General features: G+C 34.9%; 1 protein-coding gene across 3 annotated transcripts in view; it reads right to left on the reverse strand.

Annotated features, from left to right (window-relative positions):
• The window catches only part of LOC150107746 (proton-coupled zinc antiporter SLC30A5-like), a 271,156-nt gene that overhangs the window by 115,269 nt on the left and 128,446 nt on the right, over positions 1-27,441 (reverse strand). For all 3 annotated transcript variants that reach the window (XM_090391508.1, XM_090391507.1, XM_090391506.1), the window contains 2 exons: positions 16,181-16,389; positions 6,725-6,882 (listed from right to left, as the gene is read on the reverse strand). In XM_090391508.1, the coding sequence (XP_090247634.1) occupies positions 6,725-6,882; positions 16,181-16,389 (367 nt within the window). The remainder of the gene's footprint in view (positions 1-6,724; positions 6,883-16,180; positions 16,390-27,441) is intronic.

Below are 27,441 nucleotides of genomic sequence, written 5' to 3' on the forward strand. Positions count from 1 at the left end.
GGCTCCCACTGAAGAGACCTCAAAGGTCGATGGATAATGGCCCTTCCCTTAATGCATAACTTTAGACATATCCACAAGTTGATGTGTTTTGTATTATGGGAGATACTGAGATAGGAGTGATGTTAGCTTGCCCCACATTTGCAACGAGTTGCTCAGTGTTATACCACCTTACCCCAGTCCTGAAGATACTTTCAGGTGCAAATTTTGTTTGCTCACACTTGGATCAAGGATTAAACTAAATTTATTATAGCTTCCACTCCTCCTCAACATCTGCAGATGCAGAGATTCCCAAGCATCTGCAGATGCTTGGGAATCTCTTTGAACCTGGAGGAAATGTCATCTGCAAAATTCTTCCTCACAGTCTCATTTTCCAATGCTTCCCATGTCACGCGGTATAGCTGCTTAGGCCTACCAGCGTTGATGGTAGCATCTGGTTTCTGAAGCCATAGTGCACACAACACGGTGGTGGTCAGTTGACAGTTCTGCCCCTCTCCTCACACGGACGTCCAACACTGAGGAAAATAGGTCTGCTGAGACTATAAAGAAGTCAATCAGAGACCTATGTTCTAATGTATCCCTGTACCAGACATACTTATGATTTCTCGGTGCTGGAAGAAGGTATTCATTATGGACAAGCTGTTAGTACAGCAGAAGTCCAATAATTTCCACCTATTCGCATTAAGGTCAGGGGCACCATTCCTCCCAACCACACCCCTCCATGTCTGGTCATCTGTTCCAATATGCGCATTGAAGTCATCTATTAGCAGGACTGATTCCATGTCTGCCACACTGTCAAAAACAGCATCCACTTCCACTAGAAGGGCAGAGTATTCTGACTCCAGATTATTATAGGTGCATAGGCTTGCACCCAGCCAAATCATGGTTTTTCATCTGAAGCCTTAACACATATACCTGTACTCCCCAATGGGATCCACTTGGCAACACAGTTTGAAAGCTGGGGGCTTGTATCCCCATACCCACCTGAGTAGACATTGTCGGGCTCACACCAGAGTAGTAGAGCTTCCACCCCTTATCCAGGTCAACAGTTCCAGAGCCTCTCCTCTTGGTCGAAGAAAGCCCGACTAGATCTAGCCGGCAGCGCTTGGCATCGTCGACCAGTTCCAACTCCTTCCCTGTCAGAGAGAAGATGTTCCAGTTGCCTAAAGCCATAGTCTGGTGCCGTTGTCATTGCGGGCCCACTGATGGAGTTTCCTCTAGCAGAGTGCTGTCTAAGGGAGACTATAACATATTTTTCGAATGGGTCCTTCTGCCTAAAACTCGAACGCGTCCCTTGGTAACCCACGCGACGGACGATGCAGTATGAACATTTTTTTGATGCCCTGATCATGTTACAGTGTTTGATAATGTCCTGTTAGCACAAAACAAAATGACACAGCAAAATAGGAAAGATTCCCCTCGAATACTCTAATAAAATTCGGGGGAAGGAGCAAGAAGAGAAGAAAGAAAGAAGCAAGGAGGAAGAGGAGGGACCAGTCTACAGATAATATAACAGATGTATATTACATGAAGTAAGGCATGGTCCAGCATCAGGTACCTCGTGTTTGCCATGCCTGTACTCAATAAAGTGAGCCCTTGAGCTCTTCATATAATTAATAATTTATTAGGACACCTTCTTGGCAATTCTTATAGTAGAGTATGTAAGTTCTGTTCGCTACAGACTTGATATTATCTAGGTCTACCTACTCACCGATGAGACCTCAATAAAGATCGAAACCAGTCTGGGTAGTGACCTTCTCTCATAATGTAGAACAGTAATACAGCTCCTAGGAGCTGGGTTTCACATTATGGGTAAATACCAAGAACAGTGATCGGAGATTGTTCCACCCTTACTATGAGTTGCCCCAGTGTTGCACTACCAGATGGACTATGTGTTGCACTATCCAGGTATTTGCTTACGCTTGAACTCGCCGAACTTTATATAGTTTCTATATTCGGCATGAAACTCTTTGAGTTTCTTATTCGGCTATGAAAAAATATGGGATGTAATATCCCTTAACTTATATAATTTCACATCGCCGAATTGAAGTCTTTGGCTGTTCATATAATTATTAATGCAACCATATTTTTTAAGGTTGGGAGAATTCTTCAAAGCCATTGCTGACTCAAAGAATAATCTTTAAGATCTATAACGACTTCTAAATAGCACATTCGTTTTCCTCCATCTAATCCTGTGTGTAGGAGTGTTGCGAAACGATGCCACGACAACGATATCATTCCATCTTTTCTGAAATTCAAAGAAAAGTTACAATCGGCAAAGGCACATCGTATTTATCGACGGGTGAGTTTAGCGCTTCTCCGAGACCAAATCGCGACTACTCGCATAGAACTTAGTAAGCTAAACAGCTCTATCACAGCTCTACAACAAGAACTAATCAACATGTTAAATCCTGAAATGTGGGCTGTCCTACATCACATCTCCAAAGTTGCAGCAAAAAAAGAATTCACAAAAGTAAAAAGCAGACACCTGAAGAAATATGAACTCCTACAACAATGCCAACATACGAAGTCCCAACCGCAACTTCAACGAGACTATGTGGTCGTAAAGAAACCAAGAACACTCTCAGTCTAGGGTATAACTTTGCCATCACGCCCAAACAAATTCCTAAACTAGAAATTATGATGAAAGTAGAACAGGGTATCAACGATCTTCCACCAACAATGGCCAGTAACTTGCACCTAGATATAGCAAGTATTCTAAACAAGGCTAAGCCTCCAAAAAGCAATATGCCACGTAATCAAATAACTGCCCTAAAAAAGTTATATAATAATAAAAATATTATTATTACAAAAGCCGATAAAGGAAATGCAACAGTTATCATGAATCAAGAAGAGTATAACAGAAAAATGCAAGATCTCCTATGTGACAGTTCCACATATCAAATTATGCATAGAGACCCTATGATTTCTCAAAAGAAAAAAGTGCGAAAATTACTGAAAAAAGTGACATCATGGCCCAAAGAAATCATCAGGAAAATAAAACCAATTCATGTTAAACCTCGTGTTTATGGATTACCAAAAATCCACAAAACTAATATCCCCCTACGCCCCATATTCAATAGCATAGGTAGTCCCACATATAAACTAGCCCGGCATTTAGCCAAGTCGCTTGCTCCCCTTACTGACAACTCCTCTACTTTTGTAAAAAATTCAGTCCATTTCAAAACACTGGTTAAAAATCTTATTATAAAAATTCAGACATAATGGTTAGTTTTGATGTCACCACTTTATTTACCAATGTACCACTTATAGACACTTTTGATTTAATCAAGTCTAAATTTCCTCCTGATATTTTTGAATTATTTAAATTTACCATGAATGCAGGTTACTTTACATTTGGAGGAAAATTCTACAAACAGATTAATGGTACTGCTATGGGTTCTCCCCTCTCCCCCTCCATTAGTAAATTTTTACAAGGAACACTTTGAAAACAAAGTACTTACCACAGCTACATACAAGCCACAAGTGTGGATACGCTATGTAGATGATGTGTTTGCCATCTGGCTCCATGGACACTTTGGATGCGTTTGTCACCTACCCCCTCCATTAGTAAATTTTTACAAGGAACACTTTGAAAACAAAGTACTTACCACAGCTACATACAAGCCACAAGTGTGGATACGCTATGTAGATGATGTGTTTGCCATCTGGCTCCATGGACACTTTGGATGCGTTTGTCACCTACCAAAATCCACTTCACAGTAGAAAAAGAATCAAATAACGGTTTACCATTTCTTGACACATTAGTCATCCACCTTTCAGATGGATCACTATCTTTTTCTATTTACAGAAAGCCTATGCACACACACACGAAGATACGTACATAAACATCCACATCATCATCATCCAGTCCAACAGTATGGCATTTTAAAAACACTTACACACAGAGCCAGAGCCATTTGTTCTAACTATACAGCTCTGACCTCAGAACTCCAATATCTTCCCCTTAGCCAACGGCTGTAATCCCTACAAAATAGATAAAATACTACATAGGCCCATTATTCGGCCCTCTCCTAATACACAAGAATACAACATGACCATTTCTATTCCCTACATCAGAGGTACATCAGAAAAGATAGCCAAAGTATTGATGTAACATGGCCTTCGCACCACTTTCAAACCTCATGTCAAGCTGGCAACTGTGATCTGCTCACCTAAGGTAAGCTTCACCCTTTAGCACACCCAGGAGTGTATGAAGTTCCTTGTGACTGTGATTTGGCCATTTATGGGCATACAGGAAGATCAGTTAACATCCGCCTGGAAGAACATGAAAGATACATTCGATACTATTACTATGGCAAGTTGGAACTGGCAGACGACACTTTGAACCCTCCTTTACACAGGATTAGATGGAGGAAAACGAATGTGCTATTTAGAAGTCATTATAGATCTCAAAGATTATTTTTTGAGTCAGCAATGGCTTTGAAGAATTTCCCAACCTTAACAAATATTGTTGAATTAATTTGCCAAAAATTTGGGAGACTGTTATCCTAAAAGAAACTCCTGCATAGCTTTTTTTTTTCCCCCATCAGAGGACGACAAAAATAGGACTTTAGATCTTTTGTCCTTTGCAATTATATTGTTCACTCACTCACTGTCACATGTACAAGTGTGTCGTGTTATGATGATGCCAAGTTGAAAATCAGCGAAATATAAGTTAATAAAAGATCTGTTTGATAAAATTGTGTGGCGTTGTTAATACTGTGAAAAATAAGTCATGAATAACCATCAACACCTAAGCTTATCTGTTACTTGTATTTACATAGATCATTAACATGTATTAAAAATAGGATGGGTCCTAGTACCGACCCTTGCGGGACTCCATATTTTATTATGTGTGTTGCGCTTTTAAATGTACCATAGCTGGTATATTGTTTTCTATTATTCAGATAGGATCTGAACCAGTCATTAGTAATTCCTCTAATGCCATATTTCCCAGGACTTTTGTTTAGCTAGTTTTGCAGTGCTTCACTTTCTTACATTTTTCTCTGTATTCTCTAAGAGTATAAGTTGACTTATTTGCCAGGAACTTTTGATATGCTTTCTTCTTTTCCTTCACTGCCTCTTTAACTTCCTGAGTCCACCATGGAGTTCTGATTTTTCTATCCTTACAGACAACTTCACCAATGTCTCTCCAGCTGAATCAATCAATGTTTTCCTCAGGATTTGTCACTGAATCTCCATGGTTTGGTTCTTGTTTTCAAATTCTTTCGTTTTGAAAGAATTTGACAAGTTGACATATTCTCATTGTGAAGTCTTCATTATATTACTTGTGCCTTGTTTACAGTTTACCTCTGAATCTGTTCAACTTCAATTCTTTTTAAAACTTTCTTAGACACTTTTCAATATGAAATTCAATTTTATTCAATTAAAACTAACTAGTGATCACTTCCTATTTCAAATCCTCTGTATACTCTTGTGACCTGAACCAGTGGGAAAGCATTGCTATCAACTATAACAGTCAGTGAGACTTTTCTTATTTCTTGCATCTTCTCTCCATGTGAATTTGTGCATATTTTTATGTTGGACCGTGATGTTAGTAATAACTAATCCATGTCCTGAACAGAAATCAAACTTAATTTTTCTTTAAATATATATTATAATTATTACATGACACCTCCAGAGAGTCCAAAGACTTATCAAGGGTGGGCACCTACTCCATAACTCTCTGTCTCCACCACTCAATTCAACTACAAAGGACTTTCTTTCATCATCTACACCAACGCCATCTACTGCCGACCACCACCACTAGTCACAACATGCCCATGGCAGGATTCAAACCCACAGCCTTTTCGCTGGAGAGTGGATATGCTAACCACTCAGTCAACCAGGCCAGCCGAATATAACAGGAACATTTGTATCTAATCTATAATTTTCTTTACTGTGGGTATGTATCTTTTATTATCTTATTTTACAGTCATTAACAGTTAAGGAAAACTCCTTAACTGTTAATGACCGTAAAATACTGGCAGTTGGGAGGCTGTCAAGTCACTCAAGTTGCCAGTCTCCCAAGAAATAGTGAACAGTACAGTCATCCCATATATCAAAATGTGTTTCTATATGACTCTCCAAATTACTTAATTCCACTGGTCTCAGATTGTCTTTTCACCTAATTAATAAACTTTCCTTCATGCGTAGTTGACATATTCTCATTGTGAAGTCTTTATTATGTTACTTGTGCCTTGTTTAATTTTGAATTCATATTGAAAAACTTTGATAGTTGAATGAAATTGAGCAAGCCAGAGGCAAGTAGTAGATCTATAGAATGTACCTTATGAGAATAGACTGACACCAAAGACTTTTTTTTTTTTTTTTTTCAATTCCTTGGCAGGAAGGAAGAGAACAAGAGGCCACCTCTCGAAACTGTATAAAAGTATGATTAAGAAGAGTGGTAAGAGAGATTTTTTTTGCTTGGTGATGTATAGGTGGAATGGGTTGCCAGAGAGAGAGAGAGAGAGAGAGATGGTTGTGAGTGCTTTGTCAGTGAATGGGCTTAAGAAGAGGCATGACAGAAATTGTGCAAAGAGTGGCTATAGTTGGTCTTCTGTGATGAGTAATCCCATGGAGATGCCTAAGAAATAATAATTTTGCCATAATGAATGCTAATTCATCATGGTAAATCTAATCTGCTAACTTTACTAATCTTTCTAGGAATATGTTGAGCAAAATTTAGCACAAAATATACAGTACATACATACATACATACCCATATGGAAAACTTTTTGTTGCTTTCTTTCTAGCTAAGAGTGAAGCACACAATCCCATAACAAGTGCAGAGCAATCAAATAACATATGGAATCCATCTGATATCAGTCCCAAACTATTAGTCCAAATGCCATATATTAATTCAACAAATGTGAACATCTAAAAGAAATTCTCAGAATTATGACAATATACTAACCTGAAGTAATATTTATCACATTATCTTTTAATTATTATTATTATTAAAAGCCTTCCACCAGGAGACTTAAATCCACATATTGTCAATGGCATGAGTTCCAGCAATTATTCAATCTTAATTTCTACCTTCACATTACATGTTTTTGGTTGATTTCACATTTGAGCAAGAGAACTAAAGAATCAGCCAGAAAATCAAACCATATACAATGCTGCTGGAAGAGGGAGAAACACAGATGAACTATATACTGAATAATCACCACTGTAAACATATTGATGTATATAAAAAATGCTATTAAACACTTTGGTTGGCAATCTAGTTTGCCAAGTGGTTAATTAACATACCTACTCTCTCAACAGGCTGCAGATATGGATGTTTGTGATTGCCTATAGGTGGTAGACAAACTGAAAACATTGCTGCCAAAAAAAGGAAGTGGCTCCATTAATTTTAGACAAATTATGGACTCTACAACCATGTTAGAAATAATAACATGTATATATATATATACATACACGTGCATACTCCAGACAATAACCTTAATATGAAGGTCAAAATGTCAGGAAATTAAAATTATTCCTAACAGTTGTAGAGTCCATAATTTGTCTAAAATGAATGCTGATCGCCATGTAACACTAAAGGAGAGGCAGCTCCATTTTTGGTCAAAAACTGAGTTATAGGCTGCACCATGAATAAATAAATCGCTAAACATACTGGTGTAAGAATGCGACAGCTCCAATAAGCCAATGCAAAGTTATAATGATGATAGTACGTGCACACTACAACTTTGCAACTAATATTCATGACTGAATGTAAACATTCACATCGTAATTTTCATAAAACCGTGTTGCTTGATATTTTCTGATATGTTTCCATGTAGTAATAAATTGCTTCGTAACAACATTGTTATTTATTTTAATTATTGACCTTTATTATCAAATTCTTGACATATACCATCAGGAGGTGTACAGGATCTCATGATAGTATTACATAAAAAGTTACATCATTACTAACTTCCTTTCAACAATTTTCTTCCAAATTACTGTTCCCTGTCAACATTCCAATATTATCAGACCTTATATTTCTGTCTTTTTACTGTATCAATCCAAATACATCTTGGTCTTCATCTGGATTTTTTTCCTGCCATCCTGGCAAAGAACACATATTTAGCTAATGTTTCTTCTCTCTCATTCTGTTTAAGTGGCCATACCACTTGAGATTAGCTTTGTTAACACATTCCTGAATGCTAACAATATCAAGTTCTTTAATAATATCCTTGCTTTTAATATGATACTGCCATTGATGCCATCTTCAGTCTCTAATCTTGTATGATTGTACTGCATTTATTTAAGAGTATAACATCATATGCATAAAGTAATGAGTTAAAATTATCAACTCTGATTTCAATTTCAGGCCTAATACCACTTTTCTTCATAATGTGATTCATATAAAATGATGAATGACAGTGGAGATGTGCAGCCTTGTCTCACACCTGATTTTATATCAAACTATCTTCCTGTAGCTTCATCAATTATAACTGCTGACTTACAACTCAAATACAGGCTGTGTATTGTTCAATAGGTCTCTTTAATATTGTACAATTGTAGCATTTTGAGCAACCCTTTCTTGATGCTTTAGTCATATGCCATTTCCAGGTATATAAAACTCAAATACAGATCCTTGTATATTGCTGGCCAGATTGGCTGAGGTTAGCATATCTGCTCTCCAACCAAAAACTGCAGGTTTGAATCCTGCTGTGTGCATGGAAGTTTGTGATGGTGGAAGATGAATTTCATTTCCCAGTATGAGATGACCTCCCCACTTACTGGAGGCCTGAAGTGGCTTGAAAAAAGTTCCATGTTTGGTCTTTATAATAAGCAGTATTTCTAGACTGTAATAAATAGACAAAAATACAAAAAAAATCTAAAATTGCAAAAAAAACAAAAAAAAAAAACTTAGCCCACCCATTTAGAGTTAAAAGTAATGCCTCGAACAAAAGAGAGAAAAAAAAAAAAAAAATAAAGATGCCAAGAAATTATATTCTTGGTTTAATCCTTTATCCAAGTGTAAGCAAACAAAGTTTGCACCTGAAGTAATTTCTTGGCATCTTTAATTTATAATATAACCAAGTTGAAAAACTTTCAATATCTGTCTCTAATTCAGAGTATTTTAGTAATAATATGTGACACCTTTTGACTACTTGTATATGAAAATATGACTTCCACATTACTTCAACCTTGGTATCACTTCTGGGTTGTGACCCTTCCGATAATGCATGGTGTTATACATACCCGTAAGGATATGTGCTTTGCATTATGGAATACTAAGGGACTAAGGATGTGAAGTCAGTCAGTAAATATACAAGCTGCCCAGTGCTGAAGTAACTTCAGGTGCAAACTTTGTTTGCTTACTTGGATAAAGAATTAAACCAAGAATATAATTTCTTGGCATCTTTAATTCATCTGACATCATAATTATTGAACATTAACAAGTTTAGATTGTTGATGTCAAAGTACCCAGTGATAACATCATCAACAAAGAACTGATAAAATTACTAAATATCAAGATCTTTAAATCAAAGTTGGCCAGCTGCGGCTTAAAGAGGCCAAACATCCCAATTGTTATTAGTGCTCCTTGGTGCAATTTCAAAGAAGCTAAGGAATCCGACCCAACATCTAAGGCTAGCCAACAGCACCCATAAAGGGTGCCTCTCATAAGACTTTAATCTTTATTTCATTTCTTCCATTATTGTTTCTTGCATGTTTTTTTTTTTTTTGTGTGTGTGTGTGTGATTATAATTTTAACATTGTATTCCTGAAGATATGTCTGTGATAGAGATGAAATAATGAAACGACGGAACCTGCTGTTTAATTATTTCCCCTTTGTGCTGTAATTATTTCATTGAACTGCATCATTAATGTAAACCAGCACTTAAGCCTAAATACTTCATTAGTCCATCCACTACTATCAAGTAGTGTCATTTTTATGACACTACTTGACAGTATTCTTAGATTTTTTGGGTGGAATCTGAATTATGCTGTATCACAAGTCAAATAGTTTTGTTTGAATGAATTCTTGTTTTGGCTGTGTTTCAGTTGTGTGGATAAAGTAGTAGTAGTTGGAATAATAATAATAATTATTATTATATATATATTATACACATGTATGTAGTATAATAAAAATTATACACGTATGATTTTTAATTCTAGATTACCTGAGTCAGGTCTCCACGTAGTCTGTTAAGATAGTCTAATTTAAGAATGTTAAACATACTAGTAATATTGTGTTTGTCTATAATTATGTATGTAGAAATACATAAAAAGCTAAAAGGATCTGAAAAAATGGAAGAGAAGAAGGAAGTATGCTATCATCGTGAATATACAAAAGCCAACATGTATGATTTTTTCTTTTGTCTCCCACCCACAAAATGTGTAAACCAATAGTACATTAGTACCATGGCCAGGTATTTATATACCTGGCCATGGTACTAATTCATTTATATATGAAACCCTGCTTTAGAAACCAAACATAGAACTTTATCATGCTGCTGCAGGCCTCCAGTAAAGCAGGGTAGTGATCTCACACCAGGTTATGCAACTGAAGACTGCAGTAATAAGGGGAGCAACTCCAATTTTATCAACTTTTAAAAGTTAAGTAAAAACTATTCTCAAAAAAATATTTTTAGAAAGTTATTTGAAATGTTATTCAAACATAAATATGAGCATGTGTCAGCACTATTTTTAAGGTAAAATCTTTTTTCTTCAGTGCTGGATGAATTTTCAAAATTTGGAGCTGTCTCCTATTTTTGCCAAATTGCATAAAATATGGTAATCTAAAGTAAATAGTGTGTCTTAGGCAATACAGAGGAAAATGTAAGAAAGCAAAGCATTGTGTAAATTTAACTTAACAAAGGTCATGGGAAAACTTTGGTAATAACATAGAAAATATATATCAGGAAGGTGGTAAAATATTCTAGAGGCTATTAAAAAATCTCAGAAATGGAGGAAGCTATACTCTAAAAGGAATTAGAGATGATAAAGCAGACAGGAAAACTGAGGATAAAGATATTCTTGATGAATGGAGTAATTATATTGAAAGATTGCTAAATGAAACAAGGTGCAGTGACATCATGGTGGTAGAAAACACACAACAGGAATACCATCTGGAATGTATATATCTGTGCTTGAAGCAGAAAAAGCTATCATAGACTTGAAGTGTGGAAAGGCAGCAGGAGTAGATGATATATATGACCAGAATGCTAAAATATGGAGGTATAAAAGTTTTACAGTGGCTACACTGCATAAATCAGAAAGCTTGGCCAGAGAGTCAAGTTCTGGATGATTGTAATAGAGTATCATAGTATATCTCTATTAAAAAATAAATAAATAAAAATAAAGCTGAATGTGAGAATTACAGAGGGATTTCTCTACTGAGTGTTCCTGATAAGATTTATGCAAATATTTTTGAGAAACACTGAGAAAAATTATGGAGGAGAAGCTTGGTGAAGAACAAGCTGGATTCAGGCCGAACAGAGGTTGTCAGGATCAGATTTTCACTTTAAGACAAATAGTTAGAAATCATGTGAATATAACAAGGATTTGTATTTAAGTTCTGTATATCTAGAAAAGGCATATGACAAGGTGCCAAGAGGAAAGCTGTTCAGAATGCTCCAGTTATATGGTGTGAGTGGCATATTATATAAAACAATACAGTCTCTATTTGAGTTGTAAATCAGCAGTTAGAAATAAAGTAGGTATAAGAAGATGGTTTGAGATAAAATCAGAGTGTGCAACAAGGGCGCACATTATTTCCACTGTTATCCGTTATCTATATGGATCATTATGAAGGAAAGTGGTATTAAATATGATATCAAAATTGGTTATGTTAATTTTAGCTCTTGCAGACTTGTGCTGAATAAATCCAGTACAAGTCTGCAAGATTCCCTGACTAAATTGAATAACTGTTGTAATTTGGTATTTTCATACCAAAATTTGGTATGAAAATCAGCATTAAAAAAATAAAAAATAAAAATTAGGCAGGATCATTGAAAACATCAAGTAAAACATTTCAGCTATTTAGGCAGACCTTTTAGTCAAGATGGCAAATTAAATTTGAGAATAGACAGCAAAATTAGCAAAGCTGGTATGATGGTAGGAAGTCAACTGAATAAATGTATATGGAATAAGAGAGAAATTAATCAAAACACTAAACTACTGTATATAAGACAGCGTTCAAACCAATTTTAACTTATGGATCTGAGAGCTGGGTTACAAATAACTCTTGATCAAAAACTAGAGACCACAGATATGAGATTTCTGAGGAAGATTAGAGACTGAAGATGGCATCAATGGCAGTATCATATTAAAAGCAAGGATATTATTAAAGAACTTCATATTGTTAGCATTCAGGAATGTGTTAACAAAGCTAACACTGCGCCACCCTATATTTAGATTAGCCTATGTAAAATAGTAGAATCGATCTTCAATTAATTTAGCAGTCTCATTAATCATATAGGCCGAATTTAATATATTACACTTAAGGCTCCCGCAAGGTCCGAACTTTTTATGAAAGGTGCAATGAAAAAGCATCAGGCACACATAATACTGAAATCAATAAAACAAAACATTTAATACAAGGTTATATGATAAGTACATAAATTTTAACTCCAAAAATAAGATAATACAAATAACTTAGTTCTTCAGGTCAAAACATTCACATAGAATCAAACATCATATCTTCAGATACTAAATTCATAGTTATCTTAATAATAAAAATTGTTTGTACAGTTCAATACTTCAGAATTTCTTAGTAAATAAATATACTGGTATCACTCAGTTGCACTCTATAATTTAACACTTAGTCAGCAAGCACTTATTATGTTATTAATGGTGGCAGTTATAACTTCAAGGGGAATTACTTTCAAGCTTCTAACTTCGGCTAAACTCAGCAAAAACGCCACAGTAAATGTTATGATATTTGAGATGGAGCTATCACTTAATTCTTCACACTGAAATAAAATAAAATAGGACTGTTCTTACCGGGATTAATCCTTAGCACATCAGATACAATGTGAGCACATTTCAAAACTATATTCACTTATTACTCCGATGCAACACTATTCAAAAGAATTCTTCAAGGAGATAACTGAATTATTATTTATCGCACTACACAAATCTTGACGGACTAGCTATGAGGCAGAATAATTATTTCATGTTTACTACTGTATAACAAATTGAGCTTTGCACAATCCTTCTTCGAAGCGATACAGGAATACGTAGTAATTCTAGAACTTAGTGGAATTATTCTGGATTGACTATTAATCTTCCGGTCTTTTGTTAATCCTATTACAGCACTATAATTCCTATCACTGCCACCGCTGACTTTACTCTCAGCTGCCTATAAGTTTTCTCCTTGTCTCCCCATAGTGTTCTGAATGCTCCTCCCCTGAATGTCCTGCCCTTCAGTGTCCTTGTTTACTTTCACCTTCCATTCATATACCTTCCTTCTTCCTGCCTAAACTTCTTTTTCCCTAGTCCAACTCATATTAATTGCTTGCTTCCAATTACCACAGCTCACACCCTAAGCTCGCGCATTCTGTTTTATTTCTGTCTCCATGGCAACGATCAAAACAAAATGTAAACATAAGCATTACATAAGATTATACCTTTACACTCAGTAACGAAAAATAATAATAAAAAATATCACAGTTACTTAATTTTTCCTTCACTTTCATTTACAATTATAATAAATAAAACATATATTACAGTTCACATAAGGCACATAAAAGCTACATACATAGAATACCTTATAATATTACTGAAGGAATATAGCAATAAAATAAATGGTATTTTCTACAGAGTCCTTTCATTAACATAACATATATTAAAATTATATAATTAAATAATAACTGATAAAATTCAAGGAAAATACATGAATAATAAATCTTAAGCAAAAGACTAACAAATAATATATAACAAGTCTTGCTTAGGATATGGTCGATTATGTTAAATGTGAATGAAGAATAAAAACACACAAAATAATTTCATTCACAGTTTAACAACAGACTGTGAAAATTGGCAGGAACATTGAAAACATCAGCTGAATCTTGAATGTTGTGCATGTAGAGCAAGTAAAACATTCCAACTATTTAGGTACAATTTTAGTGAAGATTGCAAATTAAATATGGAAATGAGTAACATAATTAACAAAATTGATATGGAGGGAGTCAAATGGATAAATTGATTGAATAAAAAACAAATTACTCAAAACAGTGTTCAAACCAATTTTAACTTTTGGATCTGAGAGTTGAGTTTAAAAATAAAAGAGTTGATCAACGACTGGTGACCAAAGTTGATCAAAGTAAAATTAGGAGATGGCAAAATCATAATAAAAATAAAGTATTCAGGAAAAATAAAGGGAAGATATTAGGAAGTCACTTCATGTTGTTGGCATTCAGGAATGGGTGAGCAGAGCAAATTTCTGGTAGTATAGTCGCTTAAACAGAATGGGAGAGGAATAATTAGCACAACAGGTTCGATGGCAGGAGAAAGACTCACAGGAAGGTCTAGATTTAAGTGGATCAATACTATTAGAAGTGCTTTCAAAGGCTGAAATATAAGATCTGACAGTATTGGAGTCATCCTGGCAGATAACAGACTAACTTGGAAGAAAATTGTGGACAGAGTGTTAGTAATAATATAAATCTAATTATCTGGTATCTGCTACACTCCTTGATAGTATATATATCAGGAATATGATAATGAGGTTCCATGTGCTTCTTTATAGCAAATATGTTTTGACCAATTTGGAGGGGTGGGAGTTGTATTAGGCATTCTTGTGTTAGGTAGGACGTTATGGATGCGGCTGGATTAGTTAACAGTTTAAAAGTACTACAGTCAGATATAATACGTGATTTAGAGTTATAACAGCTTTCTTGTACCATCTTATATATAAATTCATGGCTCTGTTATTTCATCAGATAATTTACTTTTTTTTTTTCCCCTCTCTCAAAGGAATTTTGGTTTAATAAAAATGAGAATTCATCTGCAAAAATGTTAAGTATATAAGGATTTTAGCAAATCTTAGCATACAAAAGTATACAAACTAAAATTAATCTTTGTATATTATGAGATAATATGAGCATATTCTAAATTTTGCTCTGATTTCACAGTAATGAAATTTGAGAATAGCAGTAATAGTTACTGATAAGGACACTCTTCCTAAGAATATATCATTCAATAATGCATCCCCTTATAAAAATACACATATAAGAAAAAAATGTCTCTTAACCTGCCTTTCAATATAATAAAATACCCTGTTGCTAGTCTGTATTGGGTATGCACCCAGTTTGCATACAACTAATAAATGCATAATACATGGTGTTGTAGTTGATCATTCGTTATGGCCAAATCAAGCAGAGGCAGAGTAGTGACCATGGAAGTACCCATAGAAAAGACAGTGCTGAATCACTGCATCTATAAGATAGCATATGAAGTTAGTCTGTAAGGGAGGGATTATCTGTGAACTGAATTACTCTCCTCTGGGACAGTACTGAAAATTTTTAAGGAGGATTCAGGTGTACCATTTGGAACATGTGAGCAGTATTCTCAGCATGTTATTCTTTAAACAGCAGAGAAGGCCTAATGTTTTTAGAGGTTAAGGAAGGTACTGATGTGATGTATTTATTCTAGGAGAGGCTGGTCGTCAGCTCAAGGAGAGCGATTGGATCCTGTTTGATGATTTGTATATCATTGAGGGTAAAGGAAGGTGAGCTGAGATCCCTTTTGTGAGAGAAAAGGCAAGACTGTTCCTTCAGTGGCAGCACTGAAGGTGATCAAATGGTTTGAAAATCAGGTTCAGATACCAGATTTTCAAACTATCCTTCTACACAAGGGAAGACACCATTTCCACTGTTAGTCATAATTTTTATTTATCATATCACGAAGTGGGCATTAAACTTGTTAATAAAATTGGAGATATTTGGCTCAGATCTTTATGATAATAATGTTATAATCCAAAATCATTACACAAGTCTTTAGGATTCTTTAATAACTACCAGCATTACAAGAAAACTAAGAAAAAAAATCAACAAGTAAACATGGAAAACATGAATTTCTTGTTGAAAAACCTATAGAACTTTTTTTCAGTTATTTAAGCACAATTTTTAGTGAAGATGGCAAATTAAATAAAACAGACAATATTCTTCAATGAGGCAATGTAACTTTTAAAAGTTACATTTCCTCATTGTAATTTATCAGAAAAACTTACCAGATTAAGACATAAGAAATAGAATATTCTCCTTGAATCAGACTCCTCAATTATTTGCTTCAAACCATTTTTTACACTTATTAAAAATGATTGTGATGTTCGATGTAAAGCTTCCCCAGTAAACGTATACAGGGGTAGTCCTGAAGCTGAATAACCAACAAATGTTCCTTTAGATCCCATGGATACTGGAGCTGTTAATATAAATGTTGCTTTAAAAGAAAAGGGAGAGAAAAGGTTAGTCAAGCCAGTTAAAGCATATAGAAAAGAAATCATTTCTGCTTAATTTAAATTAAAGGGATATTAAATCCCATATTATTTTAAAACCGAATAAGAAACTCAAAGATTGGAATCAGAGAGTTTCATGCTGAATATAGTATAGTAAACTATAAAGTATCGACGATTACTAGCATGAGCTAATGCAAATAGTCCTAGTATGCAGTACAATCTTGAGCAACTCGCAGCAAAGATAGTAAAGTTCTGATCGCTATTCTTGGTATTTTCCATAATGTAAAAACACATTTCCTAGGAAATGTATGCTGTTATTACATTATGGTGGGAGGTCACTACCCAGACTGGTTTCAGCCTTTATTGAGGCTTCATCTGTGAGTAGCTAGACCAAATTAATACCAAAGGGTATAGAGAAAAGAACTTATATACTCTGCTATATGAGTTGTCAAAAAGGTGCACCCATTAAGTTACTTAAATATAAAGAGCCGATAGGCTTCATTTCAGCGATATAAACATTATTTAAATTAAGGGGATAAAATTAAACAATGTGGGATTTAATATCCCCTTAATTTAAATAATGTTTATATCGCCGAAATGAAGCCTATTGGTTCTTTATATTTAAGTAATTTCTGCTTAAGTTTAGTATTACATGAGGAGAAAAAAAAAATTTTTACAATTAAGTACAACCAACAGCTTGTTAAGAGAAGCTTTTCTGGTTAGCGATTACAGATATATTCCCGTAAAATTCAATGACAAAACTAAACTGAAATTAAGTTACACACATGTAAATACATATACATACACACACACATGCAGGATTCATATCAGTTTTAAGTTGCCATGTCAATATTAACTGGTAACCTAATGGTATAACTGAGTGCTCTATAAAATAAAATAATGCATGCACAACCTAATCCTATGACTGGTCATATTTTATAAAAAAATCAGTGATAATTGACAAAACAAGCATTTCAAAATGACCAGCATTATCCAACAGATGCAGTAAGTAAGGTAAACATAGAAAAAAAAACTATTTACAACATAAAAACAGAATCAGTATTACATAAATAAAAAACTTAAATTCCTGGATTTGTCAACTAAAAATTCTCACTCATCACAGATGAGCAGGCACATTTTTCAAGCCCTGTACATTTGTATATGTGTATTTGTGTGTGTGTATATATATATATGTAACTTCATTTTAGTCTGGATGAATCATGAATTTTATGGTAATATACCCACATATACATATGTGAGGGTGGTCTGAAAAGTTCTCGGCCTAACAATGAAAAAACGAATTTATTTCAAAATTATTTTCATTTTTCAACATAATCTCCCTTAAGACTAATACATTTATTCCTGCCTTTGCAGGCAGGTGCATTGTCCTGATGAAATATGCTTTTTTTTCTTCTGCAAACCGGATCATTTCTCATGAATTTTTTTGTCTAGTCTGGTTAAAAGATTGGATAAATATTCCCCAGTTATTGCTTTACCCTTTTCAAGATAATTAATAAACAAAATGGCTTTAGCATCCCAAAACACCTATGACATGACATTTCCTGCTGATGAACCGACTTTGTCTTCTTTGGCGCTGAACAACCGGCTTCTGTCCACTGTTTTGACTGCTGTTTGGATTCTTCTTCTATGGTGAATCCAAGTCTCATCTCATCTTCCTTTTCCCCTTTTTTACCTTGCAGTGTCAAGGGTTTGCTAATCATCGGACCTCAGCCGTTCACAGGATAAGGTTGTCAGCCCTATGCCCCAGTGTATCCTATGTCTGCAGTAGTGTTGAGTTCTCAAGGCCGGTTTGCCTGTTGTGCAGGATGAAAAACCCCAGATAAACTGGGGAGAAAAACCTACTGTCCATGCTCAAGACCGGCTAACTTGGCTATGTCTGAGGAAGATCCTTCAGCTCCTCACGTCACTGACGGGAATTGAACCTTGGACACTCCTTCCCCAGGCATATGGTTGCGAAGTGCATAGCCACTAGGCTAACCACGTGGACTAAAATTGGTTAAGTGCCTTGAAGTAAGCGGCCGTGCCTTAACCTTATGTGTATTAGGCCCAGAGAATAATTATAACAACATACTGGAATAAAGTTATCTGAATGTGAACAGAATCTTAGCAACCTCAGCTCACTTTTTTCTTAAGGCTTCTCTTTGGCATTATCACAATTGCCAGCATCACTACTCTTGCACTTTGGGGCCCATATTAAGTAAAATAAGGGTTACTTGAATGCAACACTGTGATACTGCGACAGTCGAACTGATAACTGAGAACTACTCAGAACGGTGTGCAATTCCAGATATTCCTGATTTTCGAAAGGCTACAAGGGGCATGCAGCTTTTTCCACTGGTGTAGGACTACCTCTGGGATCAGCTGAATTGCCTATTACTAAAAGAAAGGGCCGTAAGGCTTCATTTCAGCGATATAAAATTATATAGGCAAAGTGGATATTAAATCCAACATTATTTCAAAGCTGAATGTTTGTAGAAACTATGAAAGTTTCGTAAGTTAACCTGAGAGCTTACGAGAATACAATCCTCGACATCCCCGAGTTGCCTTAGCTACTTAAGTAGGTAGTGCATCTCGGGAATGCCGAGGATTGCATTCTCGTAACCTCTCAGGTCAACTAACGAAACTTTCATAGTTTCTACAAATATTCGCCTTTGAAATAATGTTGGATCTAATATCCACTTTGCCGATGTAATTATAAATTATTTATTTCTGGAATTTTCCATTTATTATCTTGGGGTTGACTGCGAATAAGGGGAACTACGGTATACCTAATTATATGGTTAAAGTACTTGTCGCAGTCAATAAGAATATATTTTTCAATGAATTCAGTATTCTTATTTTACTATTACTCATTTATTTTAACAAAACCAAGAAACTACTGTTTTTATTTTTTTAGCTTTTAATATAGTTATTTTAGTTATTTATTTTATTTTATTTATATGTTTATTTTGGATTAATAAATATTTATTTCGCTTTTGATAGTATAATACACATAATCATGTCAAGAAAGTTTGAATCAGAAGATAGTAAAAGAAAACGATTCAGAGAAAAAGAAAAACAGATAAATAGTCAAAAGGGGACAATTTTGTCTTTCTTGCATTCTTCTGAAAATGAAGAGAAGAATTTCATAGAACTGATGTTGTACCTCAAACTTCTCGGAATTAAAGCAAAACATTAGTATCAGTGTCATGAGGAGATGAAAGTGAAAATGAAGAACATCAAAATAATGTGAAAAACAGAAGGAGAGAAACAAGTAAATGAAACAAATTAAGAGGGTTTTGAAGAAAATTTTCAATTGGAGTCTATACTTACCAGTAAGCAAGCTATCTGTTATTCTACCAATACAGCAGTATGGCCAATTAATATTAATGAACAATTTATCAAGCATATTTTAATAAATATACTTCAAAATGTTTGTATAATCGAAAATTAAAAAAAAAAAGAATACACAGAACATAATAGAATATACGTCAGAAATGTAAATGAATCATATTTTTACTGTAAAAAGGCAAATGGAACAAAGGAGAAACAAGAGTGGCTAATTTTTTTCAGAAACCAACAAAGCAATTTACTGTTTTGTTTATAAATTATTTTCTAAATCAAATAATAGCTTAATGAAGAGTTTTAATGACTGGAGAAATATAACACAAACCTTATGTGATCACGAGTGTTCTATTGGACATATACGAACGATGTGCACATATCACAAAAGAAAATAAAGTTCTGTAAATAGTCCATTGATGAAACAAATACAATCTGAAGAAAATTATTGGAGAGAGGTTTTAAAAAGAATAATAGCTACCATTAAGTTACTGAGTGAACTAGGGCTAGTATTTAGAGGCAATGCAAATGATATTTTTTTCTGATTCTTGCAGAAATTATTTATCGTGTTTAGATTATTTAAGTGAATTTGTTGATTTTTTAAACCATCACATGAAAATCAATGCCAATTTTGGTTCTGGCAGATCAAATTATCATTCTTACCACTTTTGTGATGCATTCATAGCATTAATAGCTAATAAAACAAGAGAAATATTAATATTAGAAATTAAGGAAGCTGCCTATTTTGCAATAATACTCAATTCAACATTTCAAAAGAACGTGTAGGATATATTTTGCAAGAAGAATTGCATATGAAAAAGCAAAAAGATGGGTGCCGCACTCACAGCAAATCAAAAAACACACGCACATGAAAATTGCTTGGAGCATTTTAACAAGAATGAAACTGATTTTGGGATCTGTCCTATGAATTGTTGGAACATCCACCATATTCCCTAGATTTGGCTCCCTCTGACTTCCATCTCTTCCCAAAACTAAAACTCGTCCTCGCTGGTCAGCGTTTTTCTTCGAATCAAGATGTGATTGCAGCTGTAGAGGGGTATTTTGCATATCTTACTGAAAATCACTACAGTGATGTGATAATGTCATTGGAGCATCATTGGAATTAATGCATTAGTCTTAAGAGATAATGTTGAAAAATAAAAATAATTTTGAAATTCGTTTTTTTCATTGTTAGGCTGAGAACTTTTCAGACTGCCCTCGTACCATGCTCTAGTCAATTCTTAAATCTAATTGGCAACTATGCTGCGGAATCTGGTCCAGAAGCAGTGCAGTATTTTGGTTTTATTCAAAATGCATATAATTACTTTTCATCTTCAAGAAGATGCGGTATACTCCGTAAACATTTAGAAAAAAAATCTTTAACAGTTAAAATGAAACAAGGTGGTCTGCAAGAGCTGACACTATATTGGCTTTGAAGCATGGATATAAACAAATTAAAGAGGCATTACTTGAACTATCCATTTCTCCTCATGAAAAACCTATTTCTAAATTAGAGAGCTCATCATTGGCTGAACATTTTGACAATTCAGAAACAGCAATCTTAACAGTTGTGTGGGACAAAATTGTACAATGAATAAATGCTACTAGTAAATCTGTACAAGATCCCGATACGGATTGGTTGTTAGCTAATAATTTGTTATAGTCTTTAGTTGGTTTTATTTTAGATATAAGAAATAGTTTTTCTGCTTTAAATGAAGAAGTGAATTTATTAATAGATGAGACAAAATTTAAAGATGAGAAGGAAAGAGTGAAAAAACGAAAAAAAAAATGTGACAAGTTTCACAATCTAACGATGAGATTATATTACATGAGAAAGAAAATTTCATTGTTAATACTTTTAATGTTATTTGCAATAAGCTAATTTTGGAAATTTATGAAAGAGCAAGAAGATATTTATACATTGTTTGACCTTTCTTTGGAGAAAGATATCGATCAAAACAAGCACAAGAATAGTATTAAGAAAATTTTGTAAACGCATGGGACTGATATTGAGTCAGAAAAATTTATTGATGAAGTTAAGCAATTTTTAATAATGATAAAGAAAATTCTTCAATTAAAAATATGTATAAATTTATAAACGATGGGTTAAGGTCTACTTTTCCAAATGTAGAAACAATTTGAAAAATATTTTTGACGATGCCTATTTCAAATCCAAGTGCTGAACGCTCATTTTCAGTGTTGAAATGAATAAAAAAATAATTTAAGAAGCAACTTGTGCCAAAATAAAACAAGTGACCTGTCGTTATTATGCACTGATTCAAATGTAATAGACTCAATTAATTATGATGACATTATATGAGTAGATATATTTGCTAAAACCAAAGCCAAAAAAAAAAACGTTTTAGTTATTATTTTTTTATATATATATATATATATATATTTAAATTTGAACTGATTTATTTTTATACTTTTAAAAATGCAAATGTACACCAATGTGTTATTTTTATTTTATTAAAATGAGTTATTATAGAAATAGACTTTTATTTTCAGTAAACTAAAAAAAAATTCGTATGAATTTGATTAACTGAAATAGACATTCTTTTGAGACCTCATAATGATGTTGAGTCTAGGGCCTCCAAAAGTATAAATGTGGCCCTGAGTCTAAGGTAGTATAGGCACTTAGAACTGGAGAGGAAAGCTTACAGAATAGTTGCTTGATGTCTAGATGGCAGGGAAAAACACAGAAGAAGACCAAGATTTAGGTAGATTGATGCAGTCACAAATGCTCTAGAAGACTGAAATACAAGATTTCACACTACTGAAGTGTGCTGACAAGTGAACAGACCAATTTTGGAGAAAATTTCTGATAAGAATTTAGTAGTAGTAAACTACTGAACTCTTATGGGCAAAAAGCACCATGCCATGTAACAAGTCATGTGTTGTAACCGGTTTAAATTGGAGGAATATGATGCTCCCGAGTCAATGCAACTGTGTCCAGGTGAAATGGCTATGAGAAAAGAACTGATGGAGTTTGAAAGAGGTGTTGTGATAAGATGTCACGTTGTAGGACTATCTGTTTGGCAAATAGTTGACAATTTGGGCCATCTCAGATCAACAATCGGCGATATCGTACTGTGATGGAAGCACAGAGAATCAATTGCAAGTGCTACCCACAATGGTCAGCCCACCACATTCACCGAACATGACTGTAGGATGAAATGAAGGATAATATGTAAAAACTGGTGTTCGTTGGCCGGCACACTGAATGCAGAGTTCTGGGCATCGACTAGAACATGAATCTGCACAAAAGCATTCAGAACCAAGACTCACAACACAGATTTCCATGATAGGACTGCAATATGCAAGCCCTACATTGCCCAAACCAACATGCAGCATCATCTTCAGTGGTGCAAACAGTGTGCAGTAGGACATAGAAGCTGTGTTGTCAAGCAACAAAATCACGCTTCACTCTCTACCAAGCAGATGGATGGGTGTGGATGTGGTGGATGCCTGGCGACCATCTCTTACCCAGAGTGCATTCAGAAAAGTTATGAGGTGGTGTGATGGTACGGTCCTGTTTTTCCTGATTTGACCTCAGACCTCTGTTCATGGTGCAACGAACACTGAATTTCAAGAGGTATCTGAACATTCTGGTTAATGTGATGCTTCCTACTCATGGCATTTCTACAGAACTGATCATTGTCCCTTTCATCAAGACAATGCCCCATATCACAAGGCTGCCGATGCTGCAACCGCATGGTTTGTGGACATGAATGACATCACACTCAACGGGCCTCAGAGAGCTCTGATCTCAACCCCACTGAACATCTATGGGATGAACTGGAGCATCCAGTAAGGTCAAGTGACATCCACTCTACAACAGTGAAGTAACTCATTACATGCCTATGAGAAGAATGGTCCAAAATACCCATTTGATCACGGTAGTCATCGCAAGGAAAGGAGATCCTACAGCTTATTAAAGTGGATGCCACGGCTGTTTGTTCCTCATGCTATGGTGTCTGTTTACTTCTTTCCAAGCAGTGTATGTTGTAGTATCACAGTATCATGTATATCCCTTGAGGGTAAATATCAGGTAATGGATGATAAATATCAAGTATTATTATTATTACTAACAGTAATAATAATATTTAATACTTAACATAGTGTAACTCTTAAATAAATAAACTGTCTTATTAGTTATCTAAAAGAGTTTAGAAGGGTTTAGAAGAATTATATATTTCATTTAATTAGGGTTTAGAAGAATTATATATTTCATTTAATTAGGGTTTAGAAGAATTATATATTTCATTTAATTAGGGTTTAGAAGAATTATATATTTCATTTAAGAATATGAAACAAAGTTCATCATCATCATCATCAAATTCCTGCCATGTACCCTCAAGGGGTGTACAGGATATGACAGTACTACATGAAAAAATTACATCATTACTAACTTCCTATCTACAATTTTCCTCCAAATCAGTCTGTTACTTGTCAAGACTCCAACATTATCAGATCTTATATTTCTATTGTCTAAGGCACTTTGTACCGTATCAATCCACCTATATCTTGGTCTTCCTCTGGGTCGTTTTCCTGCCAACCTGGCAGAGAACACTTGTTTTGCTAATCTTTCCTCTCCCATTCTATTTAAGTGACCATACCACCTGAGATTAGCTCTGCTAACGCATTCCTGGATGCTGACAATGTCAAGTTCTTTCCTAATATCCTCATTTTTAATATGATATTGCCATTGATGCCATCTGTTCACACCTCTAATCTTTCTCAGGACTCTCATATCTGCAGTCTCTAGTCTTTGGTCAAGTGTTTTACTTCTGACCCAGCTCTCAGATCCATAAGTTAAAATTGGTTTGAACACTGTCTTGTATACAGCTAATTTAATGTTCCTACTAATTTCTTTCTTATTCCATATGAATTTATTCAATTGACTTCCCACGATACCAGCTTTGCTGATTCTGTTGTCTATTTCTATATTTAGTTTACCATCTTCAGTAAAAATTGTGCCTAAGTAGCTGAAATGTTTTACTTGTTCCACAGGTTCTCCATTCACAACACAGTTGACATTTTCTATGATTATGCCTATTTTCATTGTCTTTGTCTTTTTATTGCTGACGTTCATACCATATCTATTACAACAGCTATTCAATTTAGTCAGAGAATCTTGCAGACTTGTAGCGGATTTATTTAGAAGTATAACATCATCCGCATAAAGCAAAGAGCTGACATTAACATCTCCAATTTTGATATCTGGTTTAATACCACATTCCTTCATAATGTGATCCATATAGATAATGAATAACAGAGGGGATAATGTACATCCTTGTCTCACACCAGATTTAACATTAAACCATCTTCCTGTACTTCCTTCAATTCTAACTGCTGACTCACAACTCAAATAAAGACGAAGTATTGCTTGATATAATGCCCCATTGACACCATATGACTGCAGCGTATTGAATAGCTTCTCTCATGGCACCTTGTCATATGTCTTTTCCAAATCGACAAAACTTAAATACAGATCTTTGTTATATTCCCATGCTTTCTCGACTATTTGTCGTAAAGTGAAGATCTGATCCTGACAGCCTCTATTTGGCCTGAATCCAGCTTGTTCTTCACCAAACTTTTCTTCCACAATTCTTCTCAACCGTTTCTCAAGTATACTTGCATAGATCTTGCCAGGAACACTCAGTAGGGAAATACCTCTGTAATTCTCATATTCAGTTTTATTTCCCTTTTTATATATGGGTACAATGAGAGCTCTACTCCAATCATCGGGAATTCGTCCCTCTGTCCAGGCTTTCTGAACTATGCAGTGCAGCCACTGTAAGACTCTTATACCACCATACTTCAGCATTTCTGGTCGAATATCATCTACTCCTGCTGCCTTTCCACATTTCAAGCCTTTGATGGCTTTATCAACTTCAAGTATGGATATGTATTCCTGACTGCATGCCTGGTCAGTGTTTTTTTTATCACTGTGCTGTCATCACTGCTTGTTTCATTTAGCAGTTTTTCAAAGTAATTACTCCATACTTCAAGGATATCTTTTTCTCCTGTTTTCATTTCACCTTTATCATCTCTAATTCCTTTAACAGCACTCTTTCCTCCATTCCTAAGCTTCTTCAACAACCTCCAGAACAAACATCTTACCACCGTCTTGATATTTATTTTCTATATTCTTGCCAAAGTCCTCCCATGACTTTTGTTTAGCTAGTTTTACACACTGTTTAGCTTTCTTACATTTGTCTCTGTATTCTGTAAGAGTAAAAGCTGACTTATTTGCCAGGAACATTTGATATGCTTTCTTCTTTTCCTTCACTGCCTCTTTAACTTCCTGTGTCCACCAGGGAGTTCTGATTTTTTTATCCTTGCACACAACCTCACCACATGCCTCTCTGGCAGAATCAATCAATGTTTCCTTCAGAGTTTGCCACTGAATCTCCAAGGTTTGATTCCTGTTCTCAAACTCTTTCATTTTCTGTTCAATAATATTTCTGTATTTTAGTCTACAGTTCACATCTGAGAGCTGCTCAACTTTTATTCGCTTTAAAACTTTCTTACATGTTATTCTTTTCAATATGAAATTCAATTTTATCCTGCTCAAGACTAAATAGTGATCACTTCCAATTTCAAATCCTCTGTACACTCTGGTGTCCTGCACCAAGGAGAAAACATCACTATCAACAATAACATAGTCAATGAGACTTTTCTTATTCCTAGCCTCTTCTCTCCATGTGAATTTGTGCACATTTTTATGTTGGAACATGGTGTTAGTAATAACCAGTCCATGTCCTGAGTAGAAATCCAACAGATATTTGCCATTATTATTAGCTTTGCTCTTTTCTCCAAATTTTCCCAAAATATTTTTGTATGTCTCACAATCATTTCCTACTCTGCTATTTAGATCCCCAACAAGGACCAACTTTTCCTTTTTCATTGTGTCAGTTGCTTTTTCTAAAGCCTCAAAAAATTCCTCCACTTCTACCTTAGTAGAACCTTCTGTGGGACCATAGGCACAAATAAGTCTCATTGTCCAGTTCCCCATTCTCATATTTGCCCACATTACTCTACTTGAGACTGACTGCCATTCAAGAAGATTAGCCTCGTATTTTGTGTTGAATACTATGGCTACTCCTTCTTTTCCTTGACTGTCATTGCCTGAATATAACATTTTGTATTTATTGCTCAGAAAGATCTCACCAGTTTTTGTCTTTTTTGTTTCAGTCACCCCTATTATGTCGATCTGGTACTTATCTAATTCCTCAGCTAGCTCCATTTCTTTGCCATTCAGGCTTCTTACATTGATAGTACCGATCTTTAACTCTGGTGATGTTGAGTTGGGGTTTGTTTTCAGATTTGTTCCAGTAGCTGACTTTTCGCTGTTTGCCCTGGTTCCCTGGCGAAAACAACGGGGGCCTTGTTTAACCGGGCGACGCCCCAGCCAGCATGAAATTTTGTCATGTTGTACCATCATTTTTTATTTTGGTTTAACCAATAAGAATACAATTTGGTCGGCTAAATCCCAAATTGCCAGCCCATCCTCGTTCGTTCAGTATCAAAGTAGATACCCAAAAGGGTGCACCACGAGAAGGTGAGGATTGGACATTAGGTCAGAAGCCCTGGTCAGTTCTCCGCATTCCTTTAAAGGCTATGTGGAGGTCTCAAAGTTATATATTGAATATCAGTGTATTCAGCTGATATATATGTATTATTAT

The sequence above is a fragment of the Typopeltis vanoorti genome, chromosome 4, assembly GCF_054136105.1.
Source record: "Typopeltis vanoorti isolate ZY-2024b chromosome 4, IOZ_Tvanoo_1.0, whole genome shotgun sequence".
NCBI classification, from domain to species: Eukaryota; Metazoa; Arthropoda; class Arachnida; order Uropygi; family Thelyphonidae; genus Typopeltis; species Typopeltis vanoorti.